This window comes from Oryx dammah, unplaced genomic scaffold, assembly GCF_014754425.2.
Source record: "Oryx dammah isolate SB20612 unplaced genomic scaffold, SCBI_Odam_1.1 HiC_scaffold_17, whole genome shotgun sequence".
Classification (NCBI taxonomy): Eukaryota; Metazoa; Chordata; class Mammalia; order Artiodactyla; family Bovidae; genus Oryx; species Oryx dammah.
The window spans coordinates 48,813,545-48,832,214 of record NW_024070201.1 but is presented as its reverse complement, the minus strand read 5'-3'; the positions used below and the strand labels follow the sequence as shown (position 1 = coordinate 48,832,214).

General features: G+C 45.2%; 1 protein-coding gene across 1 annotated transcript; it reads right to left on the bottom strand.

Annotated features, from left to right (window-relative positions):
* Positions 1-6,762: 6,762 nt before the first annotated feature.
* LOC120875948 (olfactory receptor 52K1-like) lies at positions 6,763-7,767 on the bottom strand. Its single transcript, XM_040257690.1, has one exon. It carries the CDS (start codon positions 7,765-7,767, stop codon positions 6,763-6,765), a length of 1,005 nt encoding a protein of 334 aa, XP_040113624.1.
* Positions 7,768-18,670: the final 10,903 nt, after the last annotated feature.

Genomic DNA, 18,670 nt, shown 5'->3' with positions numbered 1-18,670 from the left:
CAGTACTGGTTTGCTTTGGTATGTATGCGTTTGCAACAGCTTAGGTGTGAAATCCATAAGGGCAGTAAGTTTTGTTGGTTTCGTCCACTACTATGCTTTTTAGCCTTTAAAATAATTTTGCACCTAGAACTCTCTCAATAAATAGCTGTTGACTTGAAGATCAACAAAAATAAACATTTACACAAATCTCATAGAATTGTCCCTGATTACAGGGGGAGGAGGTTCTTGTTAGATTACAATAGGAATAAGAAAAAAAAAGATTCAATGAACTCTAAGATAAAACAATTAACTTCTGTAAAGTCTAAGCTGATCAGTAAGGGCTTCACTGATGTGGCATTGGGCTAAATGTCGAAGAATGTCATAAAAATAAACAGTAGTGGGACTTTCCTGGTGGTCCAGTGGTTAGGAATCTACCTGCCAATGCAGGGGACACGGGTTCGATCCCTGCTCTGGGAAGATTCCACAAACCATGGGGCAACTAAGCCCATGAGCTATAACTACTGAGTCCACACTCTAGAGCACATAATCTGCAACAAGAAAGATCACTGCTATGAGAAGGCTGCACACAGCAACTAGAGAGTAGCCCCCTGCTAGCTGCAACTAGAGAAAGCCTACACACAGCAACAGAGACCCAGTGAAGACAAAAATAAAATTAAGATAAAAGAAAAGAAAAAAATAAAAGTAGTGATTCAGGTTGGAGAAAATCTGAAATTTAGAAAAGATTTAGATTAGGGAAGATTTTTCTAATCTGAAAATTATAAAGAGGAATCAGAACATGAGGATTCCCAGAGACCCAAAGAAAGATAATGAATGTATTCTGGATGCTTAAAGAATTACCTTATAATTGACAGTTTATGTGGGAGTCTCACAATGGGTGAGACTAGAGAGAATTGGGTAGTAGATCACATCACTAAGTCTTATAATCATACTTAGGAAGTTATCAATATTCACACAAAAGCAACTGGGACCCATGAAAATCATGTCACTCTTCATAGTAACTCTTGACCTCTCCAAATTGTGCTGTTTGTACCCTGAACACTTGACCTCTTGCCTGCTTTTGAATGACAGATAAGTAGCTTATATTTAAATTTTTCAGTCCATTATTTTTCTCATGGTATATTGCTTTGTTGATTTATTTCTCTATACTAATTTTTTTAAAATTAAAAAACAAATAAAAACCCCGTACTCACTTTGACTTCAGAAGCCTGTATTCATACCAGCTCTGCTGTGCTGCATCTAACTGGCTAGTCCTACTTTGTACTGTTCTTTTAAGGGACTAAATGCACTGGAAATAGTTGGAATATATAATAGCAAATGATTAGTTTTTTAGATGGAGGCTGTAGAGGTGCTTCATTTTCTAGGACATAGGACACATGGCTTACTTTTATCCTTCTTCTGTGGAAGATTCGAAGTCTAGCTGTGGATGTGAAATAGTTCTCAATCTACAACAATGATCTTGCTCCCAATCTAATGCAGCCGGGTGTGACTTCAGTGCCTTTGAAAATGGTGACACGCATGGTATACAACTACCATGCCACGTTCACTGTCTTTTTGCAATATCTCTGTGGAAACTCTAATTTAGCTTAAGAAATCAAGTTTCTTTAACTGAAATATTGTTACTTTTTGCATTTAAAAAACCCTGTAAAATACATTCGTGGTGGTTTAGTCGCTAAGTCATATCTGACTCTTGTCACCCGATGGACCGCAGCCCGCCAGGCTCCTCTGTCCATGGGATTTTCCAGGGAAGAATACTGGAGTGGGTTGCCATTTCCTTCTCCAGGGGATCTTCCAGACTCAGGACCTGAACCCCAGTCTCCGGACCTGAACCCCAGTCTCCTGCATCTCAAGCGGATTCCAGCATTGCAAACAAATTCGTTACGGACTGAGCTACGAGGGAAGCCCAACATACATTTAGTTTCTGTTTTAAATTCATGCGCTAGAGTGAGGCATTTCATTCTGCCTTAAATCATTAATGACTAACATTTGAATTCTGAAATAGTGTGGACAAATACCTTTTCATATGCTTATTTTCTGAAGTGACAGTCAAGTCTTTTATCTACCTATGTTACCTTCTGATAAACTAAGTTATCTGTCTTTTTCTTACTGATTTGTAGTTATTCTTTATATTTTCTGGATACTAGTTCTTTGTTGGATAAAGTATTATAAGTATCTTCCCCAAATCTGTGGCTTGCTTCTTCACTTGCTTATGGCATCCATCTTTTGATTGAGACTGTGTCTAGTACATCGGATACCTTTGTACAATTTATAAAAATGCTCCCTTTCTGATGGCTTGGTAAGTGTAATGTGGGCTGAATTTCAACTTTCACTTGCTTCTGTCAGATGTCTCTGTGCAGATCACCTATATAATGTATATAATGTATTATATAATAGTGGCAGCTCTGCTTTTGATTATCCAAAATTCTAAATTTTAATGTAGTCAAATTTATCACTTCTTTCCTTTATGTAGTCAAGTTTGTATCACTTTTTTCTTTCTTTTATAAAAAGTTAGTACTTGTGTCCTACTTAGAAAGACTTCCATTACTCCAATGTTGTGATGATATATTTCTTTATCTTATAAAACTTTATGGTTTGGATTTTTAACATTTAGATGTACCTTTCTTTAATGTTTCCAATAAATAATTAAGTGTAATGTAGGAAATGGCAACCTGCTCTAGTATTCTTGCCTGAGAAATGCCCTGGAGAGTCACTAAGTTGTATTCGACTCTTTGCGACCTGATAGATTGAAGCAGGCCAAGCTTCCCTGTTCTTCACTATCTCCTGAAATTTGCTCAAACTCATGTCCATTGAGTCAGTGATGCCATCCAACCATCTTGTCCTCTGTCACCCTTATCTCCTCCTGCCCTCAATCTTTCCCACCACCAGGGTCTTTTCCAATGAGTTGGCTCTTCACGTCAGGCGGCCAAAGTATTGAAACTTCAGCTTCAGCATCAGTCCTTCCAATGCATTCTTGCCTGGAGAATTCCATGGACAGAGGAGCCTGGCGGGCTACAGTCCATGAGGTCACAAGGAGTAGGACATGACTGAGTGACTAACACACAGGAAGATGTTAGGCAATTTGATACCATAAAGACGGAACTGAGAGAAAGATAAAATGCCAAGTGACTGCTTTGGTATGTGTCTTCTAATTCTGTGAAACCTTCCTCTTGCCTTTAGAAGAGTGAAGCCACAAGCAGAGCTCAGAGAGGGCTTTCCGTGCTAATGTTTTCTTTTGTATGTCTGCTTTTGTTCTTTGTTCATCATGCTGACCAAGCAGCTCAACCTTCAGGCATAGCTAGGTTTCAAACTGCCGTCTCATGGACTCTAACACCCTCGCTCTTTGCCATGTTGAACAATGTCTTGAGGTGCTACCAGTGAACGTGAAGGCAAGGCCTTGAGGGACTCGATGGAGAGGATTAGGACATGTTCTATCATATTTTGAGATCATCCTGGAAGGTTTGGACAGTCATGGGACAGAGCAGTATCTGACCCAGAAAGGAGTAGCCTCCTCGGACCAGAGAGAATTGTGACCCTCTGCCTCCCTTATATCGGAGAAGGCAATGGCACCCCACTCCAGTACTCTTGCCCAGAAAATCCCATGGATGGAGGAGCCTGGTAGGCTGCCGTCCATGGGGTCGCTGAGGGTCAGACATGACTGAGTGGCTTCACTTTCACTTTCATGCATTGGAGAAGGAAATGGCAACCCACTCCAGTGTTCTTGCCTGGAGAATCCCAGGGACGGGGGAGCCTGGTGGGCTGCCGTCTCTGGGGTCGCACAGAGTCGGACACGACTGAAGTGACTTAGCAGCAGCAGCAGCAGCAGCCTCCCTTATATATTCCCTAGGGCTATGATTAAGGTCACTGAATTTAATCAAGAAACATTTATTGGGCTTCTTTGCAAGCTTGAATATTTCTGGCAGAGAAGGAGAGTGGTGGAGCAGGACAGTGCTAGTAGCTGGTATATCCTTAGACCAAGAGTGCCCTGAGGGTGAGGCTATTTCTTCCTGGATGAAGAGCTCAGTTCCTTGTCTATGTCAAAAGACCACAGCTCCCCCACCAACCTGGGTGCTGCCCTCTTTATGCTTCTTTCTTTGCACACTCAAGCTTGGGAAGGATGACTTCTGTGCTGCTGTACTCTCCTGTTTCCAAAGACACTGTGAACACACCAATACGCTTGCCTATTCTTATCATGTGTTTGCCACTCCAAGTTCTTCCTAAGAAAAATCAAGAAATATGCCACTCCCTACTCCCTTATGGCTACTATACTCATGACACGTTGTTACTCTGAAACAGAACTGGTGGAAAACTTGGGATATAGGTTGGACTGGCGAAGATGAGAGCAGGTTAGGCCTCCTTTCACTCTTGCTACCTAGGGGCTTCCATCTTCTTCCCGTCTGCCTGTCTTTCGCTGGCCTTTTCTGGAGGCATCGGGCTCCGTCAGTGGCCTCTTGCTATGTGCTGGGAAACACCTGTCTCCTGCCCTGAAGTGCCCAGTCTTTCCAAGGCTGATGATATGGGTAGCCATATCTTGACATAATTTTAAAAAGGTAGCTCCCTAATGTTGCTTAAAATGACTGTTTTCTTAATTTTGCATCCCCTTCCTTCATCATTGTTATCCATAACTTCAAGATCCTTTCCCCATTTTCATAGAGGACATTGGCTCAGGCTAACTTTCCTCCTCAACCCTGGCCATTTGCCTGGACTATCGTATGGATCATTTATGAAAATGACCCATCCAGCATCTTTGTTTAAGGGTTGTTTGCCTTCTTCAACATCAGTGACATATTCTTTGTCCAGTCCAGGCTGCAAATACGTGATCATACCCTAGATCATCAACCATAAACGCACCACCTCTGAAGTCTTCTATTTCAGTAGCTCTCTTTCAAACTGCCTTATTCCTTCCCCATAACATAACAGTCCCTACTTTTGTATCTCATGATGACCTCTAGGCCTGTCATCTTTCTTCCATTGTTCAGAATCCTCCTGTCTCCCCTGCCCTTCACATGTTGGATGGCAGGCAGCTCAATGGCTCTCTCTCCAGTACTCCTGTCCTGATGTACCTGATGACAGCTGAGTGAAAGCTGTTCCCAGACTGCTAAGTGTTTCTAGAGAAACAGCACAGCTCTGCACTTCAGTACACATCTTTACTCCTTCTCTCTGTATCCAAAGAAGAGGGTTCCTTATCTCAAGACCCAACTTTTCTGCTTTGCTCTTGTTCCCATATGTCCCTCCTTTAAAGGATCATCCTTTAATTTTCTCTCAACTAGTTCTCCTCTCCCTATGAGGCAGGTAATATTATTCTCTCCATTTTGCAGACAAGGAAACAAATTCAGAGAGAATTCCAAGATTGTCCCATGGTCCTCCCAACCTGTAAGTGGCTAAGCCAAGAATCAAACCCAGGTCTTTTCCTCTCTCAGCGTTACATTTTTTTTTCTACTCTTCAAAGTTTACCCACATCCTCTTGCCCACCTTCCCTTCCACCTACTGCTGTCTATTCCCCTCCATAAACTTCTGTCTTGATGCACTCAGAATCATGGCAGTTCATTTCAGCCCCCACCATTCCGAGGCATTAACATCCATTGACTAATGCCTATGCCTCCTCTAAAAGATAAAGCCCATGAGAGCAAGAACCACATTATGTTCATCAATAGTATCCCCAGGACTCAAGGAAGGGAACTGCCCTTGTTAAAGTGCTCATCAACTTCCACAATATTACTTAGTCAAATCCTCATTCTTCCTGACCCATTAGAGGACTGAAACCTGCCAACCACTCCAACCTTCTTAAAACAGTCTCCTCCCTTGGCTTTGGTGAGGCCATTCTGTCCTTGTTTCTCTCCTGCCTCCCTGATTGTTACACACAAACTCAACCTGTAGAAGTCCCTTCCCTCTCTCTACCTCTCTTCTTCCCTGTGTCTGTACTCAGGGCCAGGCTACCGTTGTCTCTAGTCTCGCAGCCTCCAGGCTTGTCTCCCTCTAATCCACACTCTCCTGTGACTGCAAAGTGACCGCTGTGAATCACAGGTGTGGTTTTTGCCATTTCCCTGCTTCAGAGTCTTCAGTGGCTGCCTGGAGTAAAAGCTCAAACTCCTTATCATGACAGATAAGGCCTTTTATCATCTGGCCTCCACTTATCCTCCTGCGGACCCACCCTCACTTCCCACCAGACCCCCGTGCTCTCTCTGTGGGGGCTGCTGTGGAGTTTCTGATCTCTATACATGCCTCTGTGGCTCATCATGCTGGCCTAGAGTGCCTTTTTTCTTTCCATCTCCTTCCTCTCCAGCAAACACCTTACCTTATCCTTCAAACACAAGCCAGATTCACCTTCTCTGTGAAGAGTTCCATGTCAGTGATTGCCCTTCCTATATGTTTCCACAGAATTTTGTTCATAAAGCTATTATTGACCATTACATGCCTTTACAGCATGCTAGACTGGGACCTCTTTCAGGGGAGAAACCAATTTTTTTCTTTCTTTTCAAGTGTGTGGCTAACATAACGTATGTATACTAGATGTTTGGTGAATGAATGAATGAATGAGTGAAAACTACATGCAGAAAGAGGGGGAGAAAATTAAGAAATCAGTGACAGAAGCTTATTTTGAAGTTGGTTACTGTGGAACTCTGGATGAATAGCCAGTTTTCAGAATATGCCTAGAAGATTCTCAAAGATGACTGTAGAGAGCCAAAGCCAACATACAGCAGGGATGGATCACTTGCACATTTACCTACGTGATCGTGAGAGTGATTAGGGCCTACAAGTCATGGAGAGTCAGGCAGGAAGCTCCCTATGTGAGGGCAGGGGCTGGAGCTTCTCACTGGAGACCTGGTGGTGTGCCCGTTGGAAGACAGTTGCCAGGTGCTGCCTGATTTCCTTGGTCCTGGCCCCGTAGATGATGGGATTGACCAGACATGGAAGCAGCAGGTAGAAGGCGCTGAGCAGGTTGTGCACATCCTGGGAGGCAGTGTGGGCCACCCGGTAGACGATGGATGAGGACATGGTGGACGAGTAGACGGTGAAGATGACCAGCAGGTGGGAGCCACAGGTGTTCAGGGCCTTTGAACGTGCTCTGCCTGATGAAATTCGAAAGGCAGCATGGATGATGCGGGAGTAGGAGGCTCCTAGCAGCAGCATGTCCAGGACTCTGTTGAAGATGCGGACAGTGAGCCCCACAGTCTTGTTTAGGGAGATATCCCCACAGGAGAGCTTCATCAGGGCCATGTGCTCACAGGCAAAGTGGTGGATCACATCTGAGCGGCAGAAACGAACCCTGGAGGCCAGCCCCACCACTGGAGCAACGATGCAAGTGCTCCTGGCGGCTGCCGCCCCCACCAGGCCAGCCAGCAACTGACCTGTCACTATCTCTGGGTAGCAGAGAGGGTAGCAGATGGCGACATAGCGGTCCAGGGCCATGACCAGGAGGATGTTGCAGTCAAAGACGATGAGGAAGTAGATGCAGAACATCTGGACCAGACAGCGAGCCAGGGAGATGCGGCTGAATCGGGAGGAGAAGCTGAGCAGCATGGCAGGCACCACGGTGGTGGCGGCACAGATGTTGACAGCCAGGAGCAGCGCTATGAGCAGATACATGGGCTGGTGCAGGCTCCTCTGGGCCACCACCGTGTGGATGACCAGGGCATTGGCAGAGACGATCACCAGGTAGATGCTGAGGAAGGGCAGCACCAGGAGGGCTCGGGACTCCTGCAGCCCCGGGAAGCCCAGCAGGACGAAGCTGGTATAGGACAGGTTGGAACTGCCGTTGGGCCATGATGACATATTCCCTGGGGAGTGGGATGGCTCTAGGGAGAAAAGAGGGGCAGGAGGCCTGGTTTCTGCATCCATTAGGGCTTGACCCAGCTTTCCTAGGTTTTGATTTTCATGAATCTCCAATATCCCTAGAGAAAAAAATGACAGACTAAATCTCATTATTTAATGAGATATGCATCTGTGGATAAATCTTTGCATTTCAAGTAAATTCTTCAGGGTAGATATTAGATGTAGAATTATTGTATCATATAATAAGAACATTTATGAAGGTGCAAGTAGATTTCCAAGAAAGTTGTCAGTCTTCTCATTGGTGCTAGTACTAAATTGCCTTGAGTAAAAAAAAAAATTATTTTAATACTTTGATGGTTGAAAAATACTATCTCATTTTAACTTGCATGCTGTCTTTTAGTTGTGGCACATGGGATTTAGTTCCCACATGTGAATTTTCTACTCCGATCTTTTGCCCATGTACTACCAGGGATTGTTTCTCTTAACAGTTTAAATATTAAAACCATTGTTTCCCCTTTTATCCATTGAAACAGATTTTCCAAATCTTGTTAGTATTGTTTTAAAAATATTTATTTGTTTATTTACTTAGGTTGTGCTGGGTCTTAGTTGCTGCACATGGTGTCTTTAGTTGTGGCATGTGGGATTGACCAGGGATTGAACCTGGGACCACTGTGTTGGGAGTGTAGAGTCTTAGCCACTGGACCACCAGGGAAGTCCCTTGTTAGTATTTTTATCTTATTTATGATATTAAGACTAAGAGTTTTAAATTTATAAAATTAAATCTCTAGACACCTCTTTGTGAGTTCTTTTCTTGGTTTATTATAATGATTCTCATTCAAATATCGAAAAGATAGTATACTGTATTTTGTTCTTTAAAGCACGGCTTAATTTTTTAAATTAAGTTTTGATATACATGAAATTCACTTTGCTATGTGACATTAAGTCATGATCTAACTTGATATTTTTCTCCCAGGTAGCTAAATAATTGTCCTTGTGTCGTTTCCTACCCTGCTTTGTGTTACAGTCTTTGTTCTGGATTAAGTTCTTACATGTGAAGTCGTTGTTTTATAGGTAGTGATTGTTTGTTCTTGTGCCAATGCTATTTTTTATTTTTAAAATTTATTTATTGATTAAAAAATTGTACCATGCTATTTAAAAAATAAAGCTCTATTGAGATATAATTCACATATGCACATTGACATGTACACGTCAATGGTTTTTAGTAAATTCACAGAGTTGTGCAACTATTACCACAATCAACATTGTCATAACCCCAAATAGAAACCTGGTACCCCTATTTTTCCCCAACCCCCTGAGCCCTATGTAACCAATCACTAATCTACTTTCTGAGTCAGTGAATGTGCCTACTTTGAACAATTGATATTAATGGAATTATACAATATATGCTCTTTTATGGCTGTTTTTCCTCACTTAGCATAATGTTTTTAAGGTTCATCCATGCTATTAGCATATATCAGTAAGCCATTCTTTTTTTAATGGCTGAATAATATTCCATAGTACGGCTATATCACATTTTATTGATCCACTCATCAGCTGATAGACATTTGGGCTGTTTCCACATTTGGGGTATTATGAATAAAACACTCATGTACAAGCTTTTGTGTAAACATATGTTTTCATTTCTCTTGGAAATACCTAGGAGTGGAATTGTGGAACCACCGCATTTGAGGAACTACCAGATTGTTTTCCAAGGCAGCTGCACCATTTTAAATTCCCACCAACCATGGATGAGTGTTCCATTTTCTCCATATCCTCGCTAATACTTATTACCTCTCTTTATTATTCTAGCTATCCTAGTGGTTTTGATTTGTGTTTTCCTTTAACTTTTGTTTTGGCTTTGTGGTGTAGCATGTGAGACCTTAGTTGCCTGACCAGGGATCCAACCAGCCCCTCTTGCTTTTAAAACACAGAGTCTTTATCACTGGACCAAGGAAAATCCCTGATTTGTGTTTTTCTGAGGGTTGACGGTGTTGAGAATCTTTTCATGTGCATATTGGCCATTTGTATTTTTTAAAGAAATGTCTATTCAAATTCTTTGCCCATTTTTAATTTAGTTGTCTTTTATTACTAAGTTATGAGTACTGTATTTTATTGATTACTATAACTTCATCATTTATTTTAATTTCTAATAAAATTTATCTTTACAAGTACTTTTGTTAAATTTTTTTGTTATTCTCGTTTCATTCTCCCAACCTTTATAATCATTTTGCTAATTTCTAAAAATAATCTCATTGTGCATTTTAAAAATTGGAATTTCATTAAATCCATGAATCAATCTGCAGAGGACTGATAATCTTAATGATATTCAGTCTTTCCATCTAGTATCAAGTATGGTGTTCTAAGTCTTGATTTATGTCTCTCAGCAGTTTTCTGTTATTTGTATAGGTCTGTGACAGCAGGAATTCTGTTCACTTCACTCACATTGATATTCCAGGAACCTAATACCAAACCTGACATATAGGAGACAGTAAGTATTGGTTGAATAATGAATGGGTCTCCCATAGTTTATTGTTAAAATCCTAGGTATTTTGCAATTTGTTATCATTGAGCATATAATAATTTGCTATTGTATTTTTTGAATTGGCAACAAGCTTATATAGAAGTTTACTGATTTTGTCCATTTATCTTATATACTGCTATTTTAAAAATTCTCTTATTAGTTAAAAATATTTCAGTTGATTTTATTGGGTATTTAAGGGAGAATTGGGCTTCCCAGGTGGTGCTAGAAGTAAGGAATCGGCCTGCCATTTCAGGAGACACAAGAGACACGGGTTCCATCTCTGGGTCAGGAAGATCCCCTGGAGAAGAAATGGCAACCCACTCCAGTATTATTGCCTGGGACAGAGGAGCCTCATGGGCTCTTGGACAGAGGAGCCTCTTGAGCAACTGTCCATGGGATCACAAAGAGTCAGGCACAATTGAACTGGACACACACACACAAGGGAGAATTATTTTTTTCTTTAAAAAAAAAAACTGGACTTTCATTTCTGGTTTTACATCTCATTTCAGAAACCAGAACTTCTAGAATAATGTTAAAAAGTAATGATAAGAAAAGGTATTATTTTCATGTTAATGAAGTATCTTCCTGCTGCTAGTTTTTAATAATGAAAAAAATTGAGTCTGTATTTAATGTTTTCAAATGCTTTTTTGGCATCAATAATAATGGGCCAATGCTTTTAAAATTTGACCCATTGACAAATAGATAAAATACATAGTGATTATATTTTTAAATACTACTGAAATTAATTTGCTAGTATTTTATTTAGAATAGATCTATAGGTTTTTTTTGGAACTATCTTTATCTCTTTATGAGGTTTTGGTATCACAGTTATGCCAGCTTCATGATGAATTGATTCAGTTTCTTTTTAAAATTCTATTTCTAGAATAGCTTTTATAACAGCAATTATTCATTTCTTGAATTTGGGGTGAAAATCTCATGAATAAAGCAATTTAGGCACAGACTTTCTTAGATGATAGTTATTTAGTAACATGTTCTGATTTCTTTTATGGCAATCAATCTACTCAGGTTTTTAATCTCTTCTTAAGTAAACTTGGAAAATTACATTCTTCTGGTGACTTGCCCATTTCACAAAGAATTTGTAATTCATTAGCATAGACTCCTATAGGGTGATTTGCATTTCAGGAGGGTGATTAAATACCCTAACCCAAACAATGAACATGTAAACCGGTGATAATTTGAGTCACACTCATGCAGTTTCTGTTGTTGCCATTCAGTCACTCAGTCATGTCCGACTCTGCAAACCCATGGACTGCAGCACGCCGGGCTCCCCTGTCCTTCACCATCTCCAAAGCTCTTGTAGCTCATCTCAAATCACACTATGGAGTAGGAACTGTCATCCTTTAGGGTGTGTGTGAAAACAAATACAGACTCACTGAAATACTCAGTGACACACGCTGGGATGCATGAACATACCCTCTTCTGGAGATATGGCTCCACATAGACTGAATCTCGCAACAGAGGCTCCTATTCTCACTGCTGATTGCACTCACTGCTGGGCAACTGCCTCGTTAACATCAAAACACAGAAGGTGGGGATTAGAGCCTCAGAAATGAAGGCCATCAGAGAGGGAAGATTTTCTATTTGCATCCAAGGGACTTAAAAGGAAGATGGGAACTGCCAACCTCCCAGCACCTGGGGGCAGCAAGCTCTAACTATCCAGTCCTGGGCAGATGGGCCCCTCCTCCCATCCCCTTTCTGGGCCTCTGTAACCTAAAAAAAAGAATCATCGAGAATCATGAATTCCGAGCCACACACAGCAGAAGCCTGTAGGGTTCATCTTGCCTATTGTTCGCCTCCTTCCCTGCTGCGAGCGCCCTCAGCCTGCGCAGCTGCTCATCAAGATGCTTCCTACTGTATCTCAGGCCATGGGGCCATGAGTGGGTGGTTCACTCAGTTGTCAGGCTTAAAAGCTCTCTTTGTGTAGTGTCACCCCCTTGGTCTCAGCTGCGTCCTCTGTTAACTCTGAGGGACAGTTTTCTTCTTGAGGTTGCATTGATAGGAAGGAGCAAAAGAAAAACGAACACATTTTTGAGGCCCTACCATGGTCTGTTTTCTGTTTTGTTCTCTCACATATATTTCCATCTCATTTAGTAGCCACAGTGTCTGGTAGGCAGTTTTTACAATTGGCAGATGTATGAAGCCATCCTTTCTTTTTTCATTCAACATATTTTGTGATGTTTATCATGTACCAGGCATTCCGTTAGGCCCAGGGGCGTCACGGGTGTATTAGATGTGGTTTCAGTGCCCAAGAAGCTTGGAGTCCAATAGGGGGAGAAGCAGAGAGCTGTGGAGCCCAGGGAAATGTCTAACTCAGCCTCTGGGGCAGGGAAAACTTCCCAGAAGAGAGGCCATCTAACCTGAGAGTTGGAATTTGGTGGGGAGCGGGGCAGTGGGGTGTAAATAGCCTAATGACATCAAGCCCAGAATTGGTGGGGGTGGGATTAGAATGCCAAAGCCCAGGTGCCTCTCACAGTCACTACACCTCAAGGGAGACACCTGGGCTTGGTGAGAGTCCTGTGGAAGAAAATGATAAGAAAAAAGATGGCAGAGTAGAAATGAGAGGATGAATTAAACTCTGGCTGATTTTCCACTATTGAGACTCAGTTTCAAAAAGGAGGTCTCCAGTGCTGGGGGCCAGAGTAAGGAACTCTGCCCATGGCAGAGGTTATGAGGAAGGAGGCTTGGCATACGCAAAGGCGTGATCAAGCCTCAGGAAACCCCCTGTTCCTGAGCATCTACCCCCCAAACCAGAGTCTATCTACTTTACTGTTTCATGCTCTCGCCTACACCTCTGACTTTATGGGGGGCTGTTCCCCACCGGTTCTCTCGGAGAAGGAGTAAACGTGCAGCTCCAGTTAATAAAAATTCCTGGGCGTGACAAGAGTGCATCCAACTTACAAACTCTTCTGAAGATTCTCTAGCCTGCCTGAGCGAGTTCGTCCAGCCACATGTGATTGTTTACAGCCTCCCAACCATGAGAGGCATGAGATGCTTTAAAACTTTCTAAATAGAGACTCTTTTGAGAAGTTAGAAAATTATTAGTATAGTATAGTGGGTTGATTAGGAATTATATTGTGACAAGGGTGTCTCAGGTCAAACCTCTCTGCTGACAGACTAGCTTGTGTGACAACCATAAACAGCACAGAGAGTTTGGAGTATTTTGAAAGTCTTAATTAGCATAGTGCTTTTCTAATGATTGCCGCCAGGCCTCCATATCCTTAGGCCCCTGGGAATATATTAATCAATGTATTTGGAATATAGAAAAGGAAATATAGTAGTTTTTGATGTTAGCAATACTCGACTTTTTGAGTTAACGAATTTTCTCTTTTGTTATAGATCACTGTACTTTGTTATAAATCACTGTGTCCTTGCTGTGCAAAAATGTAACTTTATCACTGTCTTAAGACTAAATAGATCTTAAGGGGAACATTGGTGAAGGGTTTTCATTTGTTGAGCCAATATTTGCTGCTAAAGCTCCATATTCCCTGCCCTTATAATGAATATAACTAGCATATAGGAAAAATAAGTATTAATTGTTAAGATTAATCATGTTAAACCTTAGGCTAAGTAAGTTCCTTTCTTGATTGTAACCCGCTACACCCTCACCCTATAGGAATGCAACTTTATCTGCTACCTTCAGAGGGTGGCGCCTGGTTTAAGAAAAAACACCCTTGGAAAAAAATAAGTTTTTTGGTTATCAGAAAGGATCATAAAATGTCAGCAGGCCTCATGTCCAGAAGATGATGTAAAGCCCATAAGACCTTTGTATAATTTTATATGAAGCACCTGATTGTGACAGGGGTCAGGTCTGCTGACCCCCGCGTGACTCTGTATTCATCCTTATGTATAACAAAAGATGTATAAACAAACCTAAAAAATAAAGAAATTGGATCAGTTTCTGGAAAGACTGATTCCCCCGTGTCGTTTTCTTCCCTTCTGGCTGAATTCCCATCTGGTACGTGGGTACTCACCAAGCCTACTAACTTTGCCTGGGCTTCTAAGATCGGACCGGGGAGGCCTCAGTGCCTCCTCTCCTTCGGGAGAACGGAAAGACGCCTGTGGCCTACGTAGGTGGTGATTGGTATTCCACGTAAACCAAGTTATTCAGCCTCCTTTTCTCCACTAATTTTCCTACTACACTATCCGTTTCTAATCTCTCTATATATCTGTAATTAAAAAAGTTTTTTCCTAGGACACCTACTCCGTCTCCCCTTCGAATTACCCTGGGTCCATTGGGGCTGGACCCTGGCACTCCAGATTAGGTTTAGAAAAAGTTTCCCTTTGGGGACTTCCCTGACGGTCCAGTGGTTAAGAATCTGCCTTCCAATGCAGAAGACGCGGGTTTGATCTCTGGGGGGGGGGCGGGGATATGCTGCGGGGCAACTAAGCCTGCGTGCACTGCAACTACTGATCCCCCAGGCCAGAACTACAGAGCCTTTGAGCTCTGGAGCCCACATGCCGTATCTGGAGGGAAACCTGCATGCCGCAACGAAGATCCCGCCTGCTGCAACGAAGACCCCACGCAGCCCAAAATAGATCAATAAATTAAAAAGAAAACAACTGATTTTCTGGGGAAATAAGAAAAAGAAAAGGATTTCCTTCTGAGAAGACCTGGAGCTGGGGAGGGGGGACGTTGGTGTGGACTGGGGCTAGTTGTGTGATTATCCAGAGACAGGCGATGACAGCCAGGGGTGTGAGGACAGCCAGCTGTCCTCCTTCTTTGTGCCAGCCCTGCTTGTCTCCACTGCTGCCACCCTCTCCCTGGTCAGAGCCTCCAGTGAAGACCCCACAGCCCCCCTGGGCCACCCGCAGAGGTGATACTCACCCAGCACAGTCAGGCAGAAGTGGAGAAAAGCAGTGGGGCTCCCACAGTGCAACTCTATGTACCCCTACTCATCTCCCCGGGAGCCCAGGCTCCGGCTCAGCCAATGGGCAGTACCCTCTGACTACTCCCTGGTGTCTGAGGGCCTCCACGGGGCCAGCTTGGAGCCCAGTCTCCTGACATCCAGGCCAGGCCCCTCCTATTGATCCAGGCTGCCCATGGTCCCTGCTTTGGAGCTAAGAGGTATATCTCCCCAGAAACAGGGGGAATTCTGTCCTCACACCCCAAACTCAGGCTGCAGCCTGCCCCAGCGTGCCTCTGCCAAAGCAGGTCAGGGAGTGGATGCAGGATGCTGGTCAGTCCGGCAAGCAGGCTCTACATGTCAGTGATGGGGAGTCAAGAGTCCGAAGAAGCGCAACTTGTATTGAGCACCTATTATGTGCTCATAGTAGGCTTTTTAAAGGATAGGTGGTACTTAGATGATGTTTCTGGGAGAAACATCTTCTCAGAGGTTGTAAGAGGGCCTGCTAAAGTAAAGAGATTGTATGGCATTTAGAAGGGGACCATGTAGAGTCAGAGACTTGAGGGCACCTACCCAAGGTCACTCAGCAGACCTGTGGCAATGCTGGGTTGGGTCATCTGACCCAGATATGGCTCTTTCCACCTCACCTCATCTCATCTCTGGTCACGGCTCTGGCCCAGTCAGGGAAGGCTTCATGCAGGAGGGGGCATTTGAACCAGATCTGGAAGGTCTGGAAGGTCTGGAAGCAGCCACAGAGGCGGAGAGGAGGAGGGAATGGTGATGACGGTGGGCATGGTTGATCCCAAAGCCTCAGACATGGGGGCGAGGGCCGGAGCCAATCAAGGAGGTGTGGTCCGGAGCCCAGGAGCATCTCCCCCGACCTGGGCTTTTTCACCACTGTAGCGTGGAGCTGGCAGCAGGGCAGTCAGAGGTGGCCACAGGGTGGGGGGCAGTCAGGGCTGGGGGCCTCTCAGAGCAGTGGGGGCCCTCTAAATCCTGCTCACCCCCAGGCCCAGGTGGGAGGTTTGCCAAGAGGAGGGGTTCCTCACAGGAGTGGACCTCCTGTGCCCCCCGACTTGGGCTCTCCTGTCCCCTGACTGGGCTCCCCCATTTGTCCATGACTCTCCTGAGGGGCAGGAGCCCAGGCAAGTCTGTCTCCTCCAGGACTGGCAGCTCCTACAGGGCGCAGAGCTGGGCCAGCACACACTGTGGCCAGCACGGCCCTGCCTGAGCTGTTTGCTCTCTGTTTTTGAGCCTTCCTGTTAGTGTCCGAGGGCTGCCATACAAACTGCAGCTAACTGGAAACTGCCTTAAAACAGCGGAAACCTGTCCCCTCTGGTTCTGGAGGGCAGAGGTCTTAAGCCCAGATGTGGGCAGGGCCGTCTTCGGGCGTTTCCTCGGCTGGTTCTCCCAGCTCTGCCTCTTCACAAGATCTTCTAGTCTGGTTTCGCAGTTGGATCAGGGCCCACCTGGATAATCTGGGATGATCTCATATGAAGATCCCTAATCCAATCACATCTGCAAAGACCCTTTTCCCAAGTAATGTCACGTTCATAGGTTCCAAGGGTTAGGGCTTAGGCCTTTTTGGGGGCCACCATTCAACCTATGACAGCCTGCGTATGTGGGGTTCAAAAGAACGAGAGAGGAACATTGAGGGTGGCCTTGGCCTGGACAGGCTCTGGGTGCAAAGGGGTGCAGCAGGGGAGGGGTGTGTGTGACACCCAGGATCGTGGAGGCTGGGTGCCCTCAGGGAGCCTTTCTGGTCTGGAGCAGCTGCTCAGAAAGGTGAGAACTCAGCCCTGTGTGTGGAGCGGGACTAAGCCACAGAGGCTTCCTGGAGACGAGCTTCCAGCCTTGGCTTAGAAAAGAGACAAGCTGGGGTGCGGTGGGGGGAGCAGGGTGAGCAGTACAGGCTGAGGATGTACCTCTCAAGTGTCCTTTCCACCTGGGGAGCTCCCATCACACCCCCTCTTAGGTCTGGACTTTCCGGGGCAGGCTTGGGGTCCCCCTCAGCCTGGGACACCCTCCTGTGGGGACAACACTGAGTGACAGGTGCGATGTTGTGTCTGCAGAGCACGAGGTCAGGGGGGGAGGTCCAAGGGAACGGGGGCACCTCCGGGGCCCTGCGCATCATCCCCAGGATGCCACACCAGGGGCAGCACAACGTGACCTCCCCTGACCCCACTGCTCCCACCCTCCTGTGCCCTGCCGGCTCCTCCTCTCCATCTCCTTTCTCAGGAAGCCCACCTCACAGCCCGGGTCAGGCACAGGACATTGCCCTGCTCGTCCCGCTCCCTCAGTCCCCTTCATCTGTTCCGCCCCAAGTCTGGCCGATTCCACCCACAGTCTCCTCTCTGCTTGGACTCCTGAAGCCTATTCAAGGTCTCCTCTAAGCTTCATGCTTGACCTGGCTCCACCATCCCCTCCAGTCCCACTCCAGCACTGCTGCCAGAAGGCTCATTTGAGAAAGCGGACCTGGCCTTGTTAGCCTGGCCAAGGTTCTCTGCGGAGGCTCGGGACTGCCAGCCTGGTAAAGTCCAGGCTTCCTGTCGGCTTTCAAAGCACTCACCCCCACCCTCCTGGAAGGGCTGGGGCCTCCAGCAAGGACAACCTGCTGGTGCCTTGTCGCCCATCCCTTTGCCGGGCCTGACCCTCCTTTCCTAAGCGTCACTTGGGTGGCCATCTAGTCTGGGCTTGCTCTAGGCCCTCAGGGGCCACCTGCTGCAGGAAGCCCTCCCTGACTGCTCTTGCCCTAGTTACTTTGAGTATCTGCAGTGTGAGGAGTCACAAGCTTGGAACTTACACCGAGTCCCATTGTGAAGGCCAGTCTGACCTGGGACCCCCAGTAGCCTCCCAGCTCCCACCCAGGACTCAGCAGCACGTGTCCACTGTCTCTCCTCCCTCCCACCTTCTTGGGCACCCCAGCCCTAAACTCTCCTCTCCAGATTTCTCTTCTAGTGGAGGGGGTCAGGGTTCCCCATACCTCTCCCATGAGACTTGGAGCCCCATTACCCTGGCCTGTGAAAGCCTGCTGGTGGCTCCAGTGGGCTCCCTTTGAATGGTGGGAGCATCCTGCACACGGGACATTTGGGGAGGAGTCTGTCTAGGCTGCATTGCCCACTCTGGGCAGGGCTCCCCGAAACTTCTAACCTGTGTCTTTCTCCCCCACCCCAACTGTGACAGCAGCACATGGGCGCCCGGGGCCTTGGCGTACGGGCACCGATGGGAGATGGAGGCCGCATGGAGAAGCAAGTCCAGAAGCTTGAGATTTGACACAGGTGCCAGCGCCCTTGAGCTTGTCTCCCAGTCCATGGAGGGTGGGTGCTGGACTGGGTGACCTCCCATGGCCTTTTTCCTCCTAGATCGAACTTCTGATGTTCCTAATAAGCTTCAAGAGATTATAGTTTAGAAAGCTTTTAAAAAATTATTTTATTGAAGTATAGTTAATTTACAGTGTTGTGCTAAGTTCTGATTACAATAAAATGATTCAGGTATATGCATACACACATATACATAT

Bases quoted from the DNA above. Each gene is read 5' to 3' on its own strand.
- LOC120875948 (XM_040257690.1), bottom strand. From the start codon at position 7,767: ATGTCATCATGGCCCAACGGCAGTTCCAACCTGTCCTATACCAGCTTC.